Raw genomic sequence first — 19317 nt, 5'->3', positions numbered from 1 at the left:
TACGATTTGGAGCATCGATCGAAGATGAGTCGTAGTAGAAGCATCACTCTTTTTTGGCAGGTGCTTGCGTGTTGCTGCTATGTTACCGACCCACTACTACTGCTTCGCGTTCAATGTCTGTGGAGGAACAGTTTGCCAAATTATGCTTGGAATCTGCGGCTGCTGAAGGTGCTACTCCAGTGAAGTCTTTGGTTTTCAAGCCAAAGACTGCCAAGAGCGCCACGCCTGTCCCAATTGTTGTAGTTGCCTTGCAAACTACGGCGACTCCATCGCCACTGATTGCCCAGGCGACCAAGACCAAGGACCCACGGTTAGCCCGTGACGATCTGTTCAAGTCTGCTTTCAACTGTGAGACTGCTAAGTCGTTCACAGTGGCTTACTTGAACGGAGTCGCCGCGTCCTCCTTCCAATTGCTGATTGACAGCCAATTGGAAAGTGTTGCCGATGATGCAGTTTTGCAATTGAACGAGACACTTTGCATCAAAAAGGGAGAATTGACCAAATTTTTGGCCCAGTTTGAGCCAGTCACGGCTGATTTCACCCAAGAAGTGAAGAAACCGGAACAACAACAAAAGAAAAAGCCTGCTCAACAGCAAACAAATAACGCAAGCTTGGAGGATGCCAAACTGATTGGTATCACTGTGGACAAGACGAAGGACTTTCCAGGATGGTACCAACAAGTTCTGACCAAAGGTGAGATGCTGGATTACTATGATGTCTCTGGTTGTTACATCTTGAGACCACCTTCTTATGCCATTTGGGAAAACATTCAACGTTGGTTCGATGATAAAATCAAGGGGCTAGGCGTGCAAAACGCTTACTTCCCCATGTTTGTGTCATCGCGTGTCCTTGAAAAGGAAAAGGACCATGTGGAAGGTTTTGCTCCAGAAGTCGCCTGGGTCACCAGAGCAGGATCCTCTGAATTGGAAGAACCAATTGCAATCAGACCAACGTCTGAAACCGTCATGTACCCATACTATGCCAAATGGATCCAGTCGTACAGAGACTTGCCTTTGAAACTGAACCAATGGAACTCCGTCGTCAGATGGGAGTTCAAGCACCCTCAACCATTTTTGAGAACTAGAGAATTTTTGTGGCAAGAAGGTCACACTGTTTTCCTGACCAAAGAGGAAGCAGAAGAAGAAGTCTTGCAAATCCTAGATTTTTACTCCGGTGTCTACGAGGAACTACTGGCTGTCCCAGTCATTAAAGGTAGAAAAACCGAAAAGGAGAAATTTGCGGGTGGTGACTTCACCACTACTTGTGAAGGTTACATTCCCCAAACTGGTCGTGGTATCCAAGGTGCGACCTCTCATCACTTGGGTCAAAACTTTTCCAAGATGTTTAACTTGACTGTCGAAAACCCTCAAGGTCCACAGTATCCAAAGGTCTTTGCGTGGCAAAACTCCTGGGGGCTTTCCACTCGTGTTATCGGTGTCATGGTCATGATTCACTCCGATAACAAGGGTCTAGTCATCCCACCAAGGGTTTCTCAAACGCAAGCGGTTGTCATCCCAGTTGGTATAACCAAGAAGACTTCCGATGAACAACGTAAAATCATCCATGAGTCCGCCAGAGACATTGAATCTCGTTTGAAGAAGATTGGTGTTAGAGCGTTTGGTGACTACAATGACAACTACACTCCTGGGTGGAAGTTCTCCCAGTATGAACTAAAGGGTGTTCCAATTAGACTGGAGCTCGGTCCAAGGGATATTGAGCAAAACCATGTTACTGTTGTCAGAAGGTCTGACTCGCAAAAGTACAACGTTAAATTGGATGAACTCGAAACCCGCATTCCAGAGATTTTGGAAGAAATGCAAAAGGACTTGTTTGAAAAGGCCAAAGAGAAATTTGATACTCACAGAGTTATTGTCAACGAGTGGAAGGACTTTGTTCCAAACCTAAATAAGAAAAACATTCTTCTTTCTCCATGGTGTGGTGTGATGGAATGTGAGGAAGATATCAAAGAATCCTCTGCCAAGAAGGACGACGGGGAAGAACTTGAAGTTGATGAGAAGTCCCCAAGTATGGGTGCGAAATCTTTGTGTATCCCATTCGCTCAACCAGAGTTGAAGAAAGATCAGAAATGTATCAAATGTGACCGTCCTGCCATTCAGTACTGTATGTTTGGTCGCTCCTACTAAGCAATACTATTTATCCGTAAGTTGTATTCATTATTTTGGAGCATACCTGATCCTATGTAACCTTAAGATAGAACTATAAGATAAAATTAGCATAGTTTCCTCCGCATCTCCTGATGATGAACTGATCTCAACCGTTATGGGTATTAATGGGGTATGTGACATTTATTGTCGATATTTGTAATTATGGTTTAATATACACTGACTTCGGAACGGCTTCCGCTCTAACTACGAGATGCCCTTTTTGGTCCCACTCATTTTTCTAACACCACCTGCTGAACTGGGTAGCCTCCTACCCGACATGGCCCGTCTATTCTTTGGTAACAATTGTTTCAGAAGGGCATCGTCTTTGCCGTTGCCGTTGGTGGGAATCGTCTGACTACCTTTATTGTTTATCCTTCCATTGCTAGATTCGTCCGTTTGCATCATGTCTTCGTCAGAGTTGTTGTCCACGGCAACATTGGCGTTGTTCTCCTTCGCATCGATATTCTTCACTTTTGCAATATCCTCAATCGTGTTGGAACCATTTTGGCCTTTCCTTGGCTGACCTGGAGAGTGCTGTGGCACTGCAACGGAGGAAAACGCGCTACTTGGCATGACAGAATCCGACAATTTGCTTTGACCTGGAGTAGTTGTTACATCTCTACCATTTTGCCATTCCTTTCTCCCATCTTTCAATTTTTTCTTCTGTAGACGATACTGCTCTACCGGCACCAGCGGGAACAACCCGCCGATCAGATCGCTCTGTTGTAATGACAGTCTCATGGTGTATTTCCACTCCCTAAAGTCATTCTGATGCAAATACAACCAGTGTTGCTGTGGACCAACTACCATACCGGGTCTAATAAATCTTAAAAATCCGATACACTCGTTTGCAGTAAATCCGTATGTGTAGATTAGGTGTGCACCTATCAAGCAGCCCGTTCTTCCTAAACCAGCCTTGCAATGAACGGCAATTTTGCCTCCCCTTTTAATTATTGTGTCTGCTGCCCCGACAAAGCTTTTCACAATTGATAAGTCTGGGCATGTACCATCTTCGAAAATCATGTCAACATGCTTGATCCCCAGGTCCTCAAAATGTTTCTTATTATAGAGGTGGGAGTTTAGTCGTACTACCAGTTGAACGTCATTTTCCGAAAAAAATTTAAGAACACTTCGAAAGGGTTGGTTCAAATGGGATTTATAGTTCCCACCAACATCGTTTATTCTTTCGTCCTCTTGGGGGGAGGCAAAGGCGATGAAATCTGGAGTCAACAAATTAAAATCACCATTTTCAACGTGTTCGTACTTCTCGTAGACTTCCAAGTTGAAAGAATGCAGGTCTATTAACCCTTTCTCCTTAGACCTCCAAACACCGTAAATGACATCTTGTATAGTGATTTCAAAGTCTGCATTCGAATAACCTGCGTCTCTGAATGGCATGAACGGAGGATCCACCTGAGCCAGCGGCTGCAGCACTTGATGCGGTGTCCACCCTTGAACAAGGATCATGTAACAGCAGAGCATGCAGGCTGCATTGGCCCTCTGCCTAGAAGATGCTGATGAATAGAAAACGACGGCTTTGTTTGAATTCTCCGGATCATTTAGTATTTCGTGGAAGACAACGGCAAAACGGTACAGATGGCCAATGTTCATTGGACCAAAGTCTAGATGGAAACTGTTGTAGAAGATTGAGTCCTCCACTGTGAAGAAAACGACCTCATCGGTATCCTCTGGGGTATAGTCGTACGCTCCCAGATACACCCTCCCTTTCAGAAATTCGATAGTGTTGTCCAAGTAGATGCTTCTTCTCATAACTAAAAACAGAATGGAGTATTCAAAGTACTGACAAAGTTGCTACCTTCACCTTGAAATAAGTAGAACAGTTGGAGTACTCTGTTCAATACGGTTTGCAGTGATAATATATCTGATTCGTGGTAATATTCCACTCAAATTCAGCGTCTGGAAATTTGTAGTTTTTCATGTTTACAAATTCCCCTTTTAGGCCTAAATTGACATAAACTAAAAAGAGAGAAAAATCCTGATAAATTTCGGATTTTACACGAAGAGTTTCCATCAAACACAGACGGTGGGCTGATTCTGCTCCTACCAGAGCAGGCGTGCGACTTGCCTGAGTGTTATATATGATTATAATATATGATTAAAATTTTTTGGCTTTTTTTTCTCCTACAAGGACTCAGGAAAAAGGAAAAAACAGAGAATGCAGATTAAAAAATAGCGGATGGTAAGCTTCAGTAGCCTTCACTATCACTGGTTTTAACCGTGGTTGTTCGTTGATTGAAGTATTCTACATTTAATTATTCAGCGTTATCTGTCAAAAATGTGACATACTTGTTCTTGATATATTCTAGCATCTGTGTACCACCTCTGAATTGGTTGTAGTACGGACAGCAGGTAATGGTTTACAAAAGAGATAAGGCCTGGATTTGTTTCTGGAATTCTCCTTTTTGCCATTTTTTCTCACACAAACTCGGTACTGGAACACCAGAAAAAATGCCAGTAATCCCATGCCACTTCTTTCTTATGGGTAGCTGACCTACAGTGTACAGAAATGGATACGAAAAAAAAACTTGGTCCGGAACCTAATAATAGAGCTTTTCAAAACACTATATTTTTGTTGTATTCTCAAGCATTCATTACCAACCTTGTTGAAGTACTTTCTGTGTACTTCTCAGATTGATATTCAAAAACAGTAAAGCCCTTACTTTACACCTCGCACAGTATGAGTGTGCCGTTCCAAATAATGAAAAACGCATATTGGTTATGTATAGCGATAACCAAGATATTAAATAAGGAAGTATGTGTCCCAATTCATAGGATCATAGAGGGACTGCAGTTTTAGGTGAAAGTATCTAAAATTACTGGTCAATGAGGCGAATAAAAAAACAGTCCTCTCTCTATTCCTCTGTTTTTTAAAGCTTACGTAGAGCTTTCTAACACCAACCTGCTCCTTCCCCCGTAATTATTTTTGAATTACCTATCAGACCTGTATGCACTTTGTAAATTTTTCCAGAACATTATTTCCCCGGTAGTATACAAAATGTTGATTAATTTACCGTTTCCGCATTTTCACTCAAGTACTTTTCTCCTTCTAGTAAATCGCCATTTTAAAGCAAGCTTTTACTTAAACACTTTTATTATTACTGGGAGTGACACACCCAACAAGGCAGTGGAAAGTATTGAATTACTGTTTCCATTTTACCATGCCTCTTTCATTAGTCAGAGGTAGCTACTGCTTTGCTAAAAGCTCACATTTTTTTAAAGAGCTAAACGTTTTCTCTGGATGTCATGCTCAATCGTTCAAAGTACTCTGAAGCCTCTAGTTCCCAGAATAACAAAAATAAACAATTACGATATGTAGGGCGGCAAAAACCTTTTTTCCGAAACTTGTATCTCCCGGTAGCCAAGTTGGTTTACGGCGCAAGACTGTAATGTTAGTGTAAGCTACAAAGTAATCTTGAGATCGGGCGTTCGAATCGCCCCCGGGAGAATTTTTTTGCTATCACGTTGGACTGCCCTCAAAGTGTGAGTGTTGAACCAGGTACTTCAGGTACTTGTCTCTCTTTTCTTCTGGGCTCAGTGTACTCATATTTTCTTACAATAATCTGTCATTCTTCTTACCTTCTACATAACAGCTCATATACGAGAGACTAGCACACTGGTCTCTCTTTCTATACGCGCGGTTCAGAAGTAATCACAATCTGCGTCTAGTGAAGACTTTTATGTCACTCTTTACGAAGCTTCACTTGACGCTCAACAGTGGGATAACAGTCCAGGGTACTCTTTTGTAGGTGCAACGCAATCGCCAAGATAGAGCGTGTTTTACGCAGCAAGAAATTGCACATGTCGTCACCAGAAGAAACGCGCAACGGCAGTCACCACGATGCACGGGTGCCTGGATTAGATGCCCCCCAACGCAAGGGGTGCGATAGAGCAAAGTGTGCTGTGTCCAGGTGCAAGACCCACTTGCAGCAACACAGCCTGTTTTGACACTGCTGTGAAGCGTTCCAGCGGTGCAATGAGCTGCCTGTTGGCACTTGAAACACAGCCATCTCTCGAGCGGTTGTGCGGCGCCTTCTGAGGGCGGGGTCCAAAAGTCGCCAAAACATATAGTGTGTTCTTACCCGATTCGGACACGTTTCGTATCTTTCCCATACAAAGTGAAAAAAATATAGATTGTGTTTTCGCGTTCTCGAAGACACTCTCGACCCGGCGATGAGTTGTTGCCCATGCCGCACAACTGTGCTTCCGCAATCGGCGGGGAGGCTGCCCTCTTATCATTTCATTCGAATAACGCCAATGATACTACCATTGCCTTTTTTCTATCTATCTATCTATATATATATATAGACGCATTCCATTTCATTTTTGACTGCCATATTTGGCTTCGCCACGTTTCCAGCAGGTCTTGGCAAACGTATTTTCAGCCAGTCATAAGGAACTGGTAATAGCAGAACATAATCGAAACTATTTTATAGGTGGTAGAATTGCAAAACATTAAGCTCCCAAATAACAACAGCAATAACAACTGAATATGGGGAAATCAAGCGTGTTCTTCACGATCATCGCGGTTTTCCAGTTCATTGCTATGGCGTTTTTGATCATTGCGTGTGTAACAGCACCAGTGTTCAAACAGATTGGACTGTCCAAAGTCGACGGCATAACGTACGGCGTCTTTGGATACTGTTCTAGTAGCGACGGCTGCTCCAAGGCAGCTGCGTCTTACCACCCGGAGACGCTCTCATCGGATACAGTTACCTGGAGATTGAATGACGCTGCAAGAGGCAGGCTGGGCCGTATATTGATTGTCACTCCACTGGCCGCAGGGTTGAATTTTTTGGCATTTCTTTGCACAGTGGCCAGCCTCATCTTCAGTATAGTGAATGACGAGGGCTCGATCTATGCGGCCCTGTTCATAGTTAATCTCGTTTTCGACTTGCTCGGGTTTTTCTCATCGGCACTGATCTGTATTGTCGGACTTTTACTCTTCTTCCCGCACGTCACATGGTGCTGCTGGCTGCTTCTCCCAGCGGCTATACTACCGCTCCTCACGATACCGATCATCTTCATCAGTTACATGTCGAATGAGAACATTCACTCAGAAGATGGGTTGGGTGAGAGGGAGAGGGGTCAGCTGCTGCAGGCAGAGCACGAGTACTCGCAACAGGACATCGCAGACAGTTTCAACAAACCGCCCGCCGTAATCCCAGATATAGTCCCTGCATCTGAGAACTTCTACAAAACAAGCTCCTCAAGCATGGATTACTCATCGAACCAAGAGAAGAAGAGTATGGATGACTTTGAGGTACACACGGTAGAGAAGCAGGATACGATTCAGCAGTCTAGCAACTTCAACAGCACGGCAAACCTGCTTCATGGTGAAGAAGGGGACGATGTGCTGGACGAGTACGTCGAAAAGAGAGGGTCATACACTGCATATTCTGCGATCGACAGCGATGGTCACGGCACTCACAACTCAAGGAAGACTAACCCTCTGAATTTCAACCCTCCCTCGATTGACTCGTCTAATTTTTCAGCTACGGGCATGATCGAAAAGGATAACCAGCCTAACAAGCTGCTGGAGGACATCATGAGAGACCAAACAAACAACGGGTTACCAGACTCACAGAGCGAGGAGAGCCTAGCGGAAAGCAAACACTCAAACTTGACCTCGATATCTCGTAGGGGCGCCAACCCAAACTACAACAATCAAAACTCGCTACCATACCCAGGTGCATCGACCGTCAATTCGATCAGAGCTCCACAGGGCGGCATAGCGCCAGCGCAGTACCCCACGCAATATGGACCAATGAATGGTCAGATGCCACGCCAGAACAACGCCCAGCCGTACGCGAACTACGGCACACGGCAACAACCGTTACCTGCTGGTCCAGGTCAAAATGGTATGCAGAACCGTGGCCCTCCAAACCAGGCGTACATGCAGGGACCCCTCCCACAACAGACAAACATGAGGCCCATAAACTACATGAACAACAATCACATGCCGCCAGCTGCGGCCGCCACACAGGGGAGAAACTTCCCCGTGCCAATGAACCAGCAGATGAGAGGCATGCCCCAACAGTACCCGCAGAATGTGCCACTCAATCCTGGATACATGAACAGAGCAAACGGTGCGATGCCACCGGTACAGCACACTGCCCCACACTTCCAATCTGCGTACAAGAAAAGGATGGTTGCAAGGGCCAACATGCACAATAATATAAACTCTGCTCAAAACATGTACGGGTTCAGGTAACCCGTCCGCTTCGTCGTTCGGTCCCGCATAATTTTTCCTATCGTTCTACCGTTCCCTTTTAGACATTCCATTAAATTATCTCAATATATACACTCGCATCAGAGTCTTATATCAAATAGTTTTGTATTATCAACTTCCTCTTCGTTATTTCGTGCGCCTCTGCCACTATGATTTCCCGGACATCCCCATCGCTTACTTCAATGTTGCCGTCGTTGTGATTATTCTGATTGTTGTGGTTATTCTGATTCTGATTGTTGTGATTATTTTGATTCTGATTGTTATTGGTATTGCCATTATTTTTGTTGCCCTGGCCCGTACCGGAGTCTCCGCCGTACTCAGCTACGGGCTTCGGATCAGTCGGCGCGGTTCTATATTCCACACTTGTTTTCGAATGTGGTTTCAACATCACAAAACAGAACAAAGCGACCACGCAAAGGGCCAATAACAGTATTATTTTACATTTCTGCGTTCTCTTCTGGTAGTGTGTCGCGCTATTGAGTTGTTTATCGGCCTCCCGCAGACTGATTGCCGTATTCTCCAGGTTGTAGTCAATACGGTCCACGATTGTGCCCTGGTTGATAATCAGGTCCTGCATTTCTCTAAAAATTGTGCTTACTTCGAAGACACCGCGAGCCAACTGTGCGATCTCCTCATCGCGCTCCTCCAGAAACTGCTGGTCGCTGCTTTGAGCCTTGTGGACCTGTTTCTGCAACGTCTGCTTTGAATACTCCTCGATGTCATCTTGCATCGCAGATGCACCCACTCGCTCCTCCTCCTCGAGAAGTAACCTTGCCGAGTCTTCGTTCCCCTTCGGGAAGATGGGCTTCAAATCGTCTTTGTTCAGGAACTTCAGGTAATTGTTCTGCAAGACCCTAAACTTGTTGCTCTCCCACTGGATTTTCTGCGCGTACCTCTTCGTCATATTCTGCAAAATAATCAGCTCTGCCCTATTAAGGTGTCGGCCCTCCAAGTACTGTGTTTCGTAGATCCGCTCCAACTTCTTGATAATGTTGTGACATTTCTGGAACAGCTGCAGCGCTTTAAAACTGAGGTCCTCAATCAACCTCTCGTCGTGTGTCTTATCCTCAAACCCGGGCAGCGCATTCTTCCGGTACAACTTCATCAATTGCTCCGTGCTGTCGTTCACCTCGTGCAAATACCCATCAATGTCCCCAGCGATATCCACAAACAGTGGGGGAAGCGAATTCCGGGCATACACTGCCGCAGAGTCACCAGCAGACCCGGACTCCCCAGCATAACTACCCAACTCAATATCCTCCAGCTCCGCATCCACGTCATCCGCCCCAGCATCCAAAAACGGGTCCGACGCACTGGTCAGCTCGTTCGACCGCGGATAAGTACGCCGGTACGACTTGTACAGATTCGTCCTGTCCCTGAACATCACTAGCACTCACACAGGCACCCTTTGAGACCCGTATAACCTGGGTTCTGGGGTCTATAGCGTCGCCGTCAGAGCTTCTTTTAAATCAACGCTGGATGTCACGTGTCGCGGCAGCTCTCGATATCAGAAACGAACTCTTCCAACTGTTCAACGTCACTGATGGATGCGACTCGGATGGTCCCAGTGTTTCAGCAGTGGGTGCTAAGCTCTGTGTTTGTCTGTGTAGGCTGGGAAGAATGAGCGCTGCCGAAAGAGAGGTCGAACGGGCGGATCACAGTGAGGATAGGCCCGATGGTGACTCCGAGAAGCGTGAGATGGAAGTCAAAGCTAGCGGCGAGCAGAAACCTGCGCGGAAGCGGGGTGGACAGATGACCGTGGACGATTTTGCGAGTGGTGTGCGGAGCTTGCGGCGGTCCACTCGTATCAGGGAATCCGCGGATAAAGTTGTCTACGATGAAATCGTCGAGGACGCTGCCGCTCCCGAGGCAGAAGAGGAAAGACTGCCGAAGAGAATCAAGTTCACGAGCAAATATAGCTCTGCCGCTACTTCCGCGGGCGATGTTCAGCCGACTGAGATACAGGCGGCAGATGCACAGCCGCGGGCGAAGGGTAACTTGGCCAGTGTGCTTATGTCTAAGATCAACGACAAAGAACTGTACACGCGCAATTGGTCCTCTGCGGTGCCCCTGGAGATGAAACTGCGAAGTGCAGACGAGAATAAACTGTTTGCCGCATGGTCTGACTGTTACAGGGACATACTGACGCCCGCCCAGTACGCTGGGGATATCGTCAAAGTTATGTCCTTCATGAATAAGTTTTCCGCTTACTTCCACGAGGATCTCCTGACTTTATCGTTCCAGGACTTCGAAATCGGGTTGGAACTGGTCATGGCCACGGCAGACGTCAAGAAGACGAAACAGGCCCAAGATAGAATGAATTACCTGTTCTACTGCCTCATGAAGATCCTCTTCGACAAAAACGTGCACTCAAGCTTCAGCCACTACATGAGCATCAAAGTAAGGTTCAAAACTAACGTCACAAAATTGAGGAAGAGCATCTTTGAATGGGGGGTCCCCAAGGAATGGCGCTACTTGGAATACATCCCCGTTTTCACACCCACTCTGGATAAAATCGGACTACTGGCCCTAGAGCCAGCAGATAGACTGATGATGATATCGAGTCTTGCTACGTACATCATGACACAGACGCAACCGATCCATGATGAAATATACAGGGTCACACATACCAAGAAGGACATAGGACTGTCGAACGACAGTCATTATGTCACACGGTACCTGCTAAACGGGGTTGACGAGAGTGTCAACTCATTCAAAAACCTGTGTGAACAAATCCAATTCCACATGGAGAGGAAGCAGAGGAATGCAGTGAAGAGGAAGCGGTCTTTGAAACCAGAGTTCCACGCCCAGCTAGCCGTTTTGAAGACAGTGAAGGATGTTTTGAGACAGGTGCCCGACGACAAAGACGACGACGGCAAGGAGAAAACCGCGGTGATCATGTCACTGTACGACAAATGGGTTTTACTGTTTGAGGGATTTGTCCAGGACAATCCGTTAAACAACCCTTACACGGATGAAGTGTACTTCGCTCGGTTACAGGACTTTTTTGTTGGTAGAATACAGGGGGTCGGTGAGTTCTACCTGCCACGTCTCCACTCTCCAACACACGAGGCCAACCTTCTAAACGCATTTGTCGACTTGAGGCATCTGCTCAAACTGTTTGAAGACTACAAGGGGAACAAAATAGACATGCAAACCCTGTACTCCAAGTTTTACGGCCACGTGAGCGACCAGTTTGTGCTGCTCTTCCACGATAGTCCGAGTGAACTGTCTAACTATTTTGAGGAGGCTTCAGAGAGGATGCCATACTGGTTCAGAGTCTCGGATAGTTCAGAAACTTTGCTGGAATTCATCGAAAGACTCGACAGTTTGATCCAAAGCATAGATGCGGACGAAGGTGCGAATGATGATACAAAAAAGCTTACCAAAATTCTGAAGAAGCCCAAGAATGAAACGGCAAGGCAGAATATAGTGTCGTTGAAGAACTACCTCTCGAATGTTTGTAATATATTTCGTGAGTTGGAGGAAATAATCAAACTGTACGACGGCATCAAGCCAACAAGGACGCGCAGTAAACTAAAATCATTTGCATATACCGAAGATGAAGATGGAGAGGAAGATATATTCGAGGACCAGATAGACGAGGAGCCCATAGAGGAATACCCGGAGGAGAAGGAAGATATTGACTTTGATGTTGGAGCAGTCGAATCTGAGGGAGAAGCGGAGGAAGAATACTTAAAGGAGGAGATTAAAAAGAGAGAAAAGAAGTATTTGGATATCCCTGCTGATCTGGCCTCCAATGGTAACCACAATGGCCACCGTTTGACAAGGAATGGCAAAAGAAGCTCCTCTAGAAGATGATCTTTAATCTCCTGCGTTCCGCCTTTTCTTCTGCTGGGAATGTGCCATTTCCCTGTAGTTAAGGAAGCATGTAAATTTTTACCTAACGTATTTTAGGACACTAACATAATTTCTGTATATTGTGTTGACCTTCTAGATGGAAAAAAGTGTCAACAACGACAACATTAGAAAACGAGCTCGAGAAGAGTTATTTCTTTTTGCCTTTCTCAGAAGACGACTCCTTCGAAGACGAGGACATAGGATCTAAACCCTTGAGGAATTTTTTATTCTTACTGGCAGTTTTCACGATCATCGAAAACATATCCTGCGTCAAAGTGGACTGTAATCTTTTTTGGTCCTGCGTCATCTTAACCAACTTTTTGTGGGAGTTCACCCTGAGATCGTTCAACGACTGCGTCAGACTTTCTAACGAAACCATAGGTGCCTCCTCCAAGTCCGAGTCCGACTCACTGTCCGGTGAGGAATATAAATTCTTCAATTGTCTAATTCTGTTGTTAATCATCACCAGTTCCACAGCGTCACGCAGCTTCTTCCGCAAGCTGAAGCCCTTCTTCACGTCAGGTAAGATATTCCTTTCAGCGCCCTTGAAGCCCTTCGAGGTGATCCATGGGTCTTTCAACAATTCGGTGGCAGTTGGTCTCTGGAAAGGGTCAATTGTCACCGCCCTCAGAATAAACTGTTTTGCCTCGTTACTAATTTCATCCCAGTAAGGTGAGTGGAACGCAATTGGTTCCTCATTTTCAACTATCTCGTCCAAGAAACCGTCCACATCCTCTGCAACAAATGGGGAGTACCCGCACAGCAAAGTGTATGCAATGATACCTACGGACCATATATCACATGGTTTTCCGTGTCCACTATTCAACAAAACCTCGGGGGCCACATAACCCAGGGATCCTGCTGCTTTGAAAATGAGATCTCCCTCGCCTTCCAGTCTCTTTGCAATACCGAAATCTGCAATGACGATCTGCGATTTTTCTGATTCGTCAACGTATAGGATATTCTCGGGCTTCAGATCCCTGTGCACGACGTTCTGGGAGTGTATGTACTCCACAGCCTTCAAGATCTGTACCACGATATCTACAGCGTCCAACTCGGTGAATTTCCCCCTCTTTAAAATGGTATCAAACAACTCACCACCGGTAGCCAACTGCGTGACGATATAGATCTTGTCCTTGGACTCAAACCATGCCTTGAACTCCACAATGTTAGGGTGCTTAAGCTGTTGCAAGATTGCCAATTCATCGTATAGCATCTGCAACTGGATATCGTTCCCCTCAAGGGCCTTCTTCAGTATGATCTTCACGGCAACCTCCTCGCCCGTGGAGATTTTAGTCGCCTTTCTAACTACACCAAAAGTCCCTGCACCCATGGTCTTCCCAAACTCATAGTCCGCTCTATTGACATATGAGGGTGGCTGACCAGACAGTTTGCGTAGCAGTTTCGAGACCTTATGGCCCTTTATGCTCTCTGGTTCAGCCAGATCCTTCGACACTATACTAGCCGGCATCTCTTTCCAATATTGATCTTCTGTGTGTGTGTGTGTGTGTGGTTCCTGATATACTGACTCCACGGATCACGCTCACCAAACAGTCTGCATCCACAGACCAAACCCCAAATGGAGCTGTTCCTCGCATCCTCAACATTGCAAACTCTTTTATATATACGTGAAGTTATAGAAAAGGGGCTTTTCGCGACGTGCGGCTAAAGGTCAAGATGAAATCAGGATTCCACTCGGAAGAGCCCGTGGATTGAAGAGAGTCGTCATCACTGTTTTACAAGTTCAAGCACCGTTGCACGATTTGTTTCTCGTCTTTACCGTAATTTACACTTCTCCTGCAACGAGTGCCTCTTCTATAACGTCGATCGTGTGTAAATGAAGACAGGATTGCGCGATGAAAAGTGTTCCAACATGTGCACTGCTACTACCGTTCTATGGTACAATTTATAACGATCAACTTCCATAAGAACCACCTCGAAATATTGAAGCATATGGGAATACACAAATCTAGATAGATAGATATAGTACTTTGTTAGAGAAAGGAACAATCCGGAGTTGCGTTGACTTTAGTGCCTGGGGTGGTCGCGGTCCCCCAACCAGCACCAGCAGCAGGACCAAGGTGAAGAGCTTATGACGTGGCGACCTTTAAACAGTATCTGAAAGAAAAGTGTACATGAGTTCTCGATCAGATGTGTCACTGCTTTGTGCGGAGTGCTGGCCCTACCCCCCAAGGTAGGAACACCCCGCAGTCGAGCCATCGTCTGTCTTGCTTTAGGAATCAATGCCGCCAATACCTGACCACCCTGTTAGTGGGATTAACCTTTGGAGTTCAACAGGTCTTTCAATGAAACAATCACCACCAACTTTAAAAGCATACCGCAATAGATCATATCTGTGATGTGATAGGAATATGGAAGAAGCGTGTTTTAGGTCAAAGTGGAAAAGAGAAGAAGCAACCACTTAACACGACAGTAGGAAGATGGAATAGAGAGAAACCATTACTACCGTAGGAAGAAACAAATGCAAAAGAAGACTGTTCGGAAGGCACCAATTGTCATGTGCCGCTACGGACCAACCTTGATTCATTGTCCAAACCAACATGGAGTTGTGCAACAGAATTAAAACAACCACCACCACAAGTCCCAAGTGTAGCGACCGCGAACAACCATGAGGTATTCTGAAGTGCCCCGGTGTGAAGTTCAGGCACAGCGAATGTGGGTCCTCGGAGTGGAAAGGCGGGAGCTAAGATATATAGGGTTCCATTACGCCATGTTTGCCAAACCAGGAGAGCGGGGTGAACGGCAAAGCGAGTAGTGGCCAGCTACAAGCTAAACCGAGCACCCAAAATGGCCGGTGGCTCGTGGCCATTTAGTCTGAAGATACTTGGTGTAACGGTCAAGCAGACTGGGTTTGGGATACATAGCAGCATTCCTAGTGTGCACAGGCATTTGGAGCCGTGGAGTTCAGCACAGGTTAGGATGCGCATTGACGATAGGGTCGAAGGTTGAAAAGCTGGGAGTGCCCTTGTGTGCGACACCGAGGGTCTGCGGTACTCGGAAGAACCAGCAACCAGAACCGTCCCAGACCCAGCTTTGGGAAATGGGATCCGTATTGTGCACAGCCCCAAAGAACACAGTCCTCAGCCTTGAGAATCAAGCACAGAAGCCGAATTATCATTTGCCATGCGTGCTAAGCACACTACACCCGCCGGCGGATGTAGAGCAAGAGATGTCATGACTATCTCAGGCTCTTAGTCCACATGGAAATGATAATCTGTTAAAGGCAGAAACCGCAGAAGAGAACAATGGATGGGGAAACACAACAGGGATCACAAACACAAAGCTGGTCCTGGGAAGGCCCAGAAGTCAGCACCTCAAAGGAACGGACCGGAAAATCGCCAACTAGCAACCAAAGACTGGGAGACCGGTATATACTTTGGGAAGATACCATGTTGGGACCATAAAGCGTTGATGACGCGAGGATCGATGGCCCGAGGGTAAAACTTGCAGGGAACGTACCAGAGCAGAACCAAACGCGTGGAGTGCGTGAATCAATGGTCTGACGGTATTGGAAACATAACTGGAGCAGCTAGTTGAGAGAGAAGACGCAGGATCGAAAGAAAGCCCGCCTCTCCGCAATGTTCAACGTCCGATAGAAAATGGCATACGAAGCAGAGGATAGACCTAGAGCGAGTATTCGCAGCCGGAATTGTTGTGCCACCCTTAACACCAAAGAGATAAAAAATGCATGATAGGAAATGGGTGGCTGGTGTACTGAGAAACGTATTAAACCAAACCCGACAACTAGAACGACAAAAGTGGTGAACGAGAATGATCAATGGAACGGAACCCCAGAAACCCTTTTACAATCCAAGGATTTAGTGTAGAATAGATGGGAAAGATTGACACAAAGATGCACAAAACCACATATTACACCAGTACATCACATACACGAATAGCCGCTCTTCCTAACGATATTTCTTAACTATGGCACATAGTTAAGCATGAACTGCACCAAATGGACCCACCGTACTCAACATCAGCGATGACCGGTATCACAAAGTAGCACGACCATGTGGTGACATCATACCATAGGTTATTTTTTTGCAAAAGGTTTATTGGCGCACCGATAAGCGACATACCATTGCAAATATCGATGAACGTCCCCCGCAAATATCCCCTCAAAGCTGCTCTTAAAGGTTATATTACTTGTACTGTACAGATTAAAGAGTGAAATGGGTGGAATATATTGTAAATGTAAATAAAGGTGACCTGCCTTGCATTTTTACTCGCCGTCGTTGTCCAAATCGTCTTCCACTGCACCGTCAACGTTCAAGTTGAAGTAGTCGTCGATGTTGTTAGCGTCCTGTAAAGTACCAAGGTCTCCCGGTGTCATATACACGGTACTGTTGACAGTTGCTCCACTGGGGGACCCAGGGACGCTCAGTGGTCTTGTTACTTTGAACTTCTGCCCACCTGCCATGCTGTCCATATTTGTTGGGTTCAGTTCCTCGCCCACGAGCTCTTTGAATAAATCTGGATAAGCCCTTCTTAGTGCCAGTTGCCTAGCCTTGACGTATTCTAGCCCCATTCTCTTCCAGTCGAGCAAGTCGGATAGTCTCTCCGTTCTGTTTCTTTGGTTGATCCGCTGTCTTCTCGTCTTCTTGCAGAACTCTAGCATAAAATCAACCAATTGTTCAATGGAGTCGTTTGGCGCTCTGAATCTCCTGTCCACAATATAGATCCCGTAGTCCTTTGCTTGGTCCACCTCGATCAGATCCTCCATGTAAGCACCAAATCCGGACAGATTGGTGGTGATGGATGGGACACCCATCACTGTACATTCAGCTGGAGTGTAACCCCATGGTTCGTAGTAGGATGGGAACACACCCAAATGGCAACCGCGAACAAACTCGTCGTAGTCCAGACTTAAAATTGGGTTACTGGAGTTCAAGAACTCTGGGTGGAAGATAATCTTGACAGGATCGTAGGAGTGGTTGAACAGCCCCACTTGTCTGATCTTATTCAGAACTTTATCGTTAGCGTCATCCACCATGTTGTGGGTGACAATCGCGGGCAGCTCGTTGGAAGACCTACGCAGGCCCAAGACCCTTCTCTTCAAGGATACCTTATCCGACTGAGTAAGCAATGCGTCCAAATCCACCGGTAATTCCGTGTTGGTGTTGTTATGAGGGAACCGCATGGCGTGGTCGAAAAGTCTCTGACCAATGGATTTTGTAACTTCAGAAACGGTGTTTTCCAATGATTTGACAACCGCTTGACTCTTAAGAGCCTCCACAGTGAACGAATTGGTCTTCGCCGGCATAATGATAAAGGCGACCACGGTGGTCTTGGACCCCATCACTTGCAGTCTGTAGTTCAATCTGGCCAGTGCCTCGATGAATATGTCGGCCCCCTTATTCTTGAACTCGTATCTCCCCGCAATGAAGAAGTACAGCGTGTTATCCAGGTCGAAATCGAAGGCTCCGTGGAAGTGGCCCCTTACAAAGTCGTTGATCTTTTCCTTCTTAACAGCGTGTAGGTTCTGGAACTCGTGGACTGCCTGGAACTTTACCACGTTGATACCGTTGGGCAAGATCCCGTCTGGTTTCCTTTTCAACAGATGCTCTGCCTCCAACGCCGTAATCTGGGACACTGTGGTAAACACGTCCGCGGAATTTGCCGCAGCACTCTCGATACAGTACCTGTGGTAAATTCCCCTCTTGCCCGCCTCGTGGTCGACATCGAAATTCGAAAGGTTGTTGTAGAAGTCAATGTCACCGGAAGCACACAGGTACCTCCCAAGCAGTGTAGCATGAGTGGTAAAGATGGTCACGACGTCAATTCTTCTCTTCCGACACAAGGGCAGAGCGACACCGGCGAGCCATTCATGGAAGTGTGCGATGATGGCGTGTGTTTGGTCAACATGCGCCAATTCACCTAGAAACCACGCAACGACGTACCCGAACAGAATAGCATCGTTTGTCTCCAAATCGTTCTCTGGCGATGGGATCCCTACGAGGGACCACAGGTCGCTCTTCCATTCGTTCAGGAACTGCACGACGGACCCAAGATCAAACAGTATCACCCTTGGGGCCCCCTCGACAAGCCATCTCCCGTACACAAAGTTAACGCCACGGGAACGCATGGACCTCAGCGTCTGCTGAACGGGCCTCAATTCCTTTGGGAAAGTGTCGTCGGCCTCCCAGTCCAGTAAATCCACTTCATTCTGGTACGTCTCTTTGTTCAAAAGACCCACTGCATGGTACCTGTCCTTGTACTGGGCCACTGTGACGGGCGCCTTCGATTTCAAGACGGAGTAGATGCCGCCTACTTTGTTACACACCTCGGTCGCTACTTCAAAGAGCACATTGTTCTGGATATCACGGACCATTGAACCCTCAAAATCCCCTAGCAGCCAAACTGTTGCAACAGAAAGAGCCAACGGTTAAAAAGAATTGCTCTGTAAGCTGGTAACACCGTTTGGGAAGAACCGCGGGAAACACCAACGCACACAGAGAGACAGGACATACTACCGTGAACCTGTCTGCACTTATATATGAAGGGGGATGAACATTTTTGACCCTTTTGTCCTATGCAGTTTCAGCAGACGTGCAACGCCATGCGTAGAAGTCTCTCTCCCGCGCAGCAGAGATACAGTTGGTAGTGCGATATAGTCACACGCAAGCAAGCCCGTAGTCGTGTGGGGGGAGGGACCTGCTTCTGCGCCCGTTGCCGTGAGAAGTGAACTTGCAACAGTAGTCCCAGTCGTGATCTCTTTTTGGCAACAACTGTCCGAAACGGGGAGAACAACAGCCCCAGGTCTGAGGATTTGCTTCCCTCGCGGTTGCTGATCGCAGCAGAACTCTCTCTGCTTACCTGTGACAGATTCGCCACGGATGCCGAACGGAGAGAATCCCGCTGGCAACAGTTCCTTGCTCTGTGCGGTGTATGGAACTTTCTCCCATCAACTCATCCACTTCCCATGGTATCACTATGTAAAAGGGGTTAGGCAGTTCTAATGAGGTGACCGCCCCACGGATTTGCGCCAAGTTCGAGGAAGTTGGCGCCCTCTGAGTG

The 19317-nt window shown here is 46.6% G+C and overlaps 7 protein-coding genes and 1 non-coding gene across 8 annotated transcripts; 4 read left to right on the top strand and 4 right to left on the bottom strand.

The window, feature by feature from the left end:
• Positions 1-113: 113 nt before the first annotated feature.
• Positions 114-2144, top strand: KNAG0I01540 (proline--tRNA ligase; the record flags this gene model as incomplete). Its single annotated transcript, XM_022609829.1, has 1 exon — positions 114-2144. One exon carries the CDS (start codon positions 114-116, stop codon positions 2142-2144), a length of 2031 nt encoding a protein of 676 aa, XP_022466186.1.
• Positions 2145-2369: 225 nt separating this feature from the next.
• CDC14 (phosphoprotein phosphatase CDC14) lies at positions 2370-3935 on the bottom strand (the record flags this gene model as incomplete). Its single annotated transcript, XM_022609828.1, has 1 exon — positions 2370-3935. One exon carries the CDS (start codon positions 3933-3935, stop codon positions 2370-2372), a length of 1566 nt encoding a protein of 521 aa, XP_022466185.1.
• A 1599-nt stretch (positions 3936-5534) lies between these two features.
• Positions 5535-5631, top strand: KNAG0Itrna1Y. Its single transcript has 2 exons — positions 5535-5574; positions 5595-5631. It is a non-coding gene; the product is annotated as a tRNA-Tyr (tRNA).
• Positions 5632-6675: 1044 nt separating this feature from the next.
• TOS7 (Tos7p) lies at positions 6676-8397 on the top strand (the record flags this gene model as incomplete). The annotated part of the gene is made up of 1 exon (XM_022609827.1): positions 6676-8397. The coding sequence occupies one exon, from the start codon at positions 6676-6678 to the stop codon at positions 8395-8397; it is 1722 nt and encodes a 573-aa protein (XP_022466184.1).
• A 106-nt stretch (positions 8398-8503) lies between these two features.
• On the bottom strand, positions 8504-9799 carry TLG2 (t-SNARE syntaxin TLG2; the record flags this gene model as incomplete). The annotated part of the gene is made up of 1 exon (XM_022609826.1): positions 8504-9799. The coding sequence occupies one exon, from the start codon at positions 9797-9799 to the stop codon at positions 8504-8506; it is 1296 nt and encodes a 431-aa protein (XP_022466183.1).
• A 236-nt stretch (positions 9800-10035) lies between these two features.
• ESC8 (Esc8p) lies at positions 10036-12237 on the top strand (the record flags this gene model as incomplete). Its single annotated transcript, XM_022609825.1, has 1 exon — positions 10036-12237. One exon carries the CDS (start codon positions 10036-10038, stop codon positions 12235-12237), a length of 2202 nt encoding a protein of 733 aa, XP_022466182.1.
• Positions 12238-12424: 187 nt separating this feature from the next.
• On the bottom strand, positions 12425-13747 carry CMK2 (calmodulin-dependent protein kinase CMK2; the record flags this gene model as incomplete). Its single annotated transcript, XM_022609824.1, has 1 exon — positions 12425-13747. One exon carries the CDS (start codon positions 13745-13747, stop codon positions 12425-12427), a length of 1323 nt encoding a protein of 440 aa, XP_022466181.1.
• A 2775-nt stretch (positions 13748-16522) lies between these two features.
• On the bottom strand, positions 16523-18631 carry GSY2 (glycogen (starch) synthase GSY2; the record flags this gene model as incomplete). The annotated part of the gene is made up of 1 exon (XM_022609823.1): positions 16523-18631. The coding sequence occupies one exon, from the start codon at positions 18629-18631 to the stop codon at positions 16523-16525; it is 2109 nt and encodes a 702-aa protein (XP_022466180.1).
• Between the last annotated feature and the right edge of the window lie 686 nt (positions 18632-19317).

Source organism: Huiozyma naganishii, chromosome 9, assembly GCF_000348985.1.
Source record: "Huiozyma naganishii CBS 8797 chromosome 9, complete genome".
Taxonomy (NCBI): domain Eukaryota; kingdom Fungi; phylum Ascomycota; class Saccharomycetes; order Saccharomycetales; family Saccharomycetaceae; genus Huiozyma; species Huiozyma naganishii.
The sequence above is the reverse complement of the archived record's forward strand: the minus strand, read 5'-3'. Positions and strand labels throughout refer to the sequence as shown.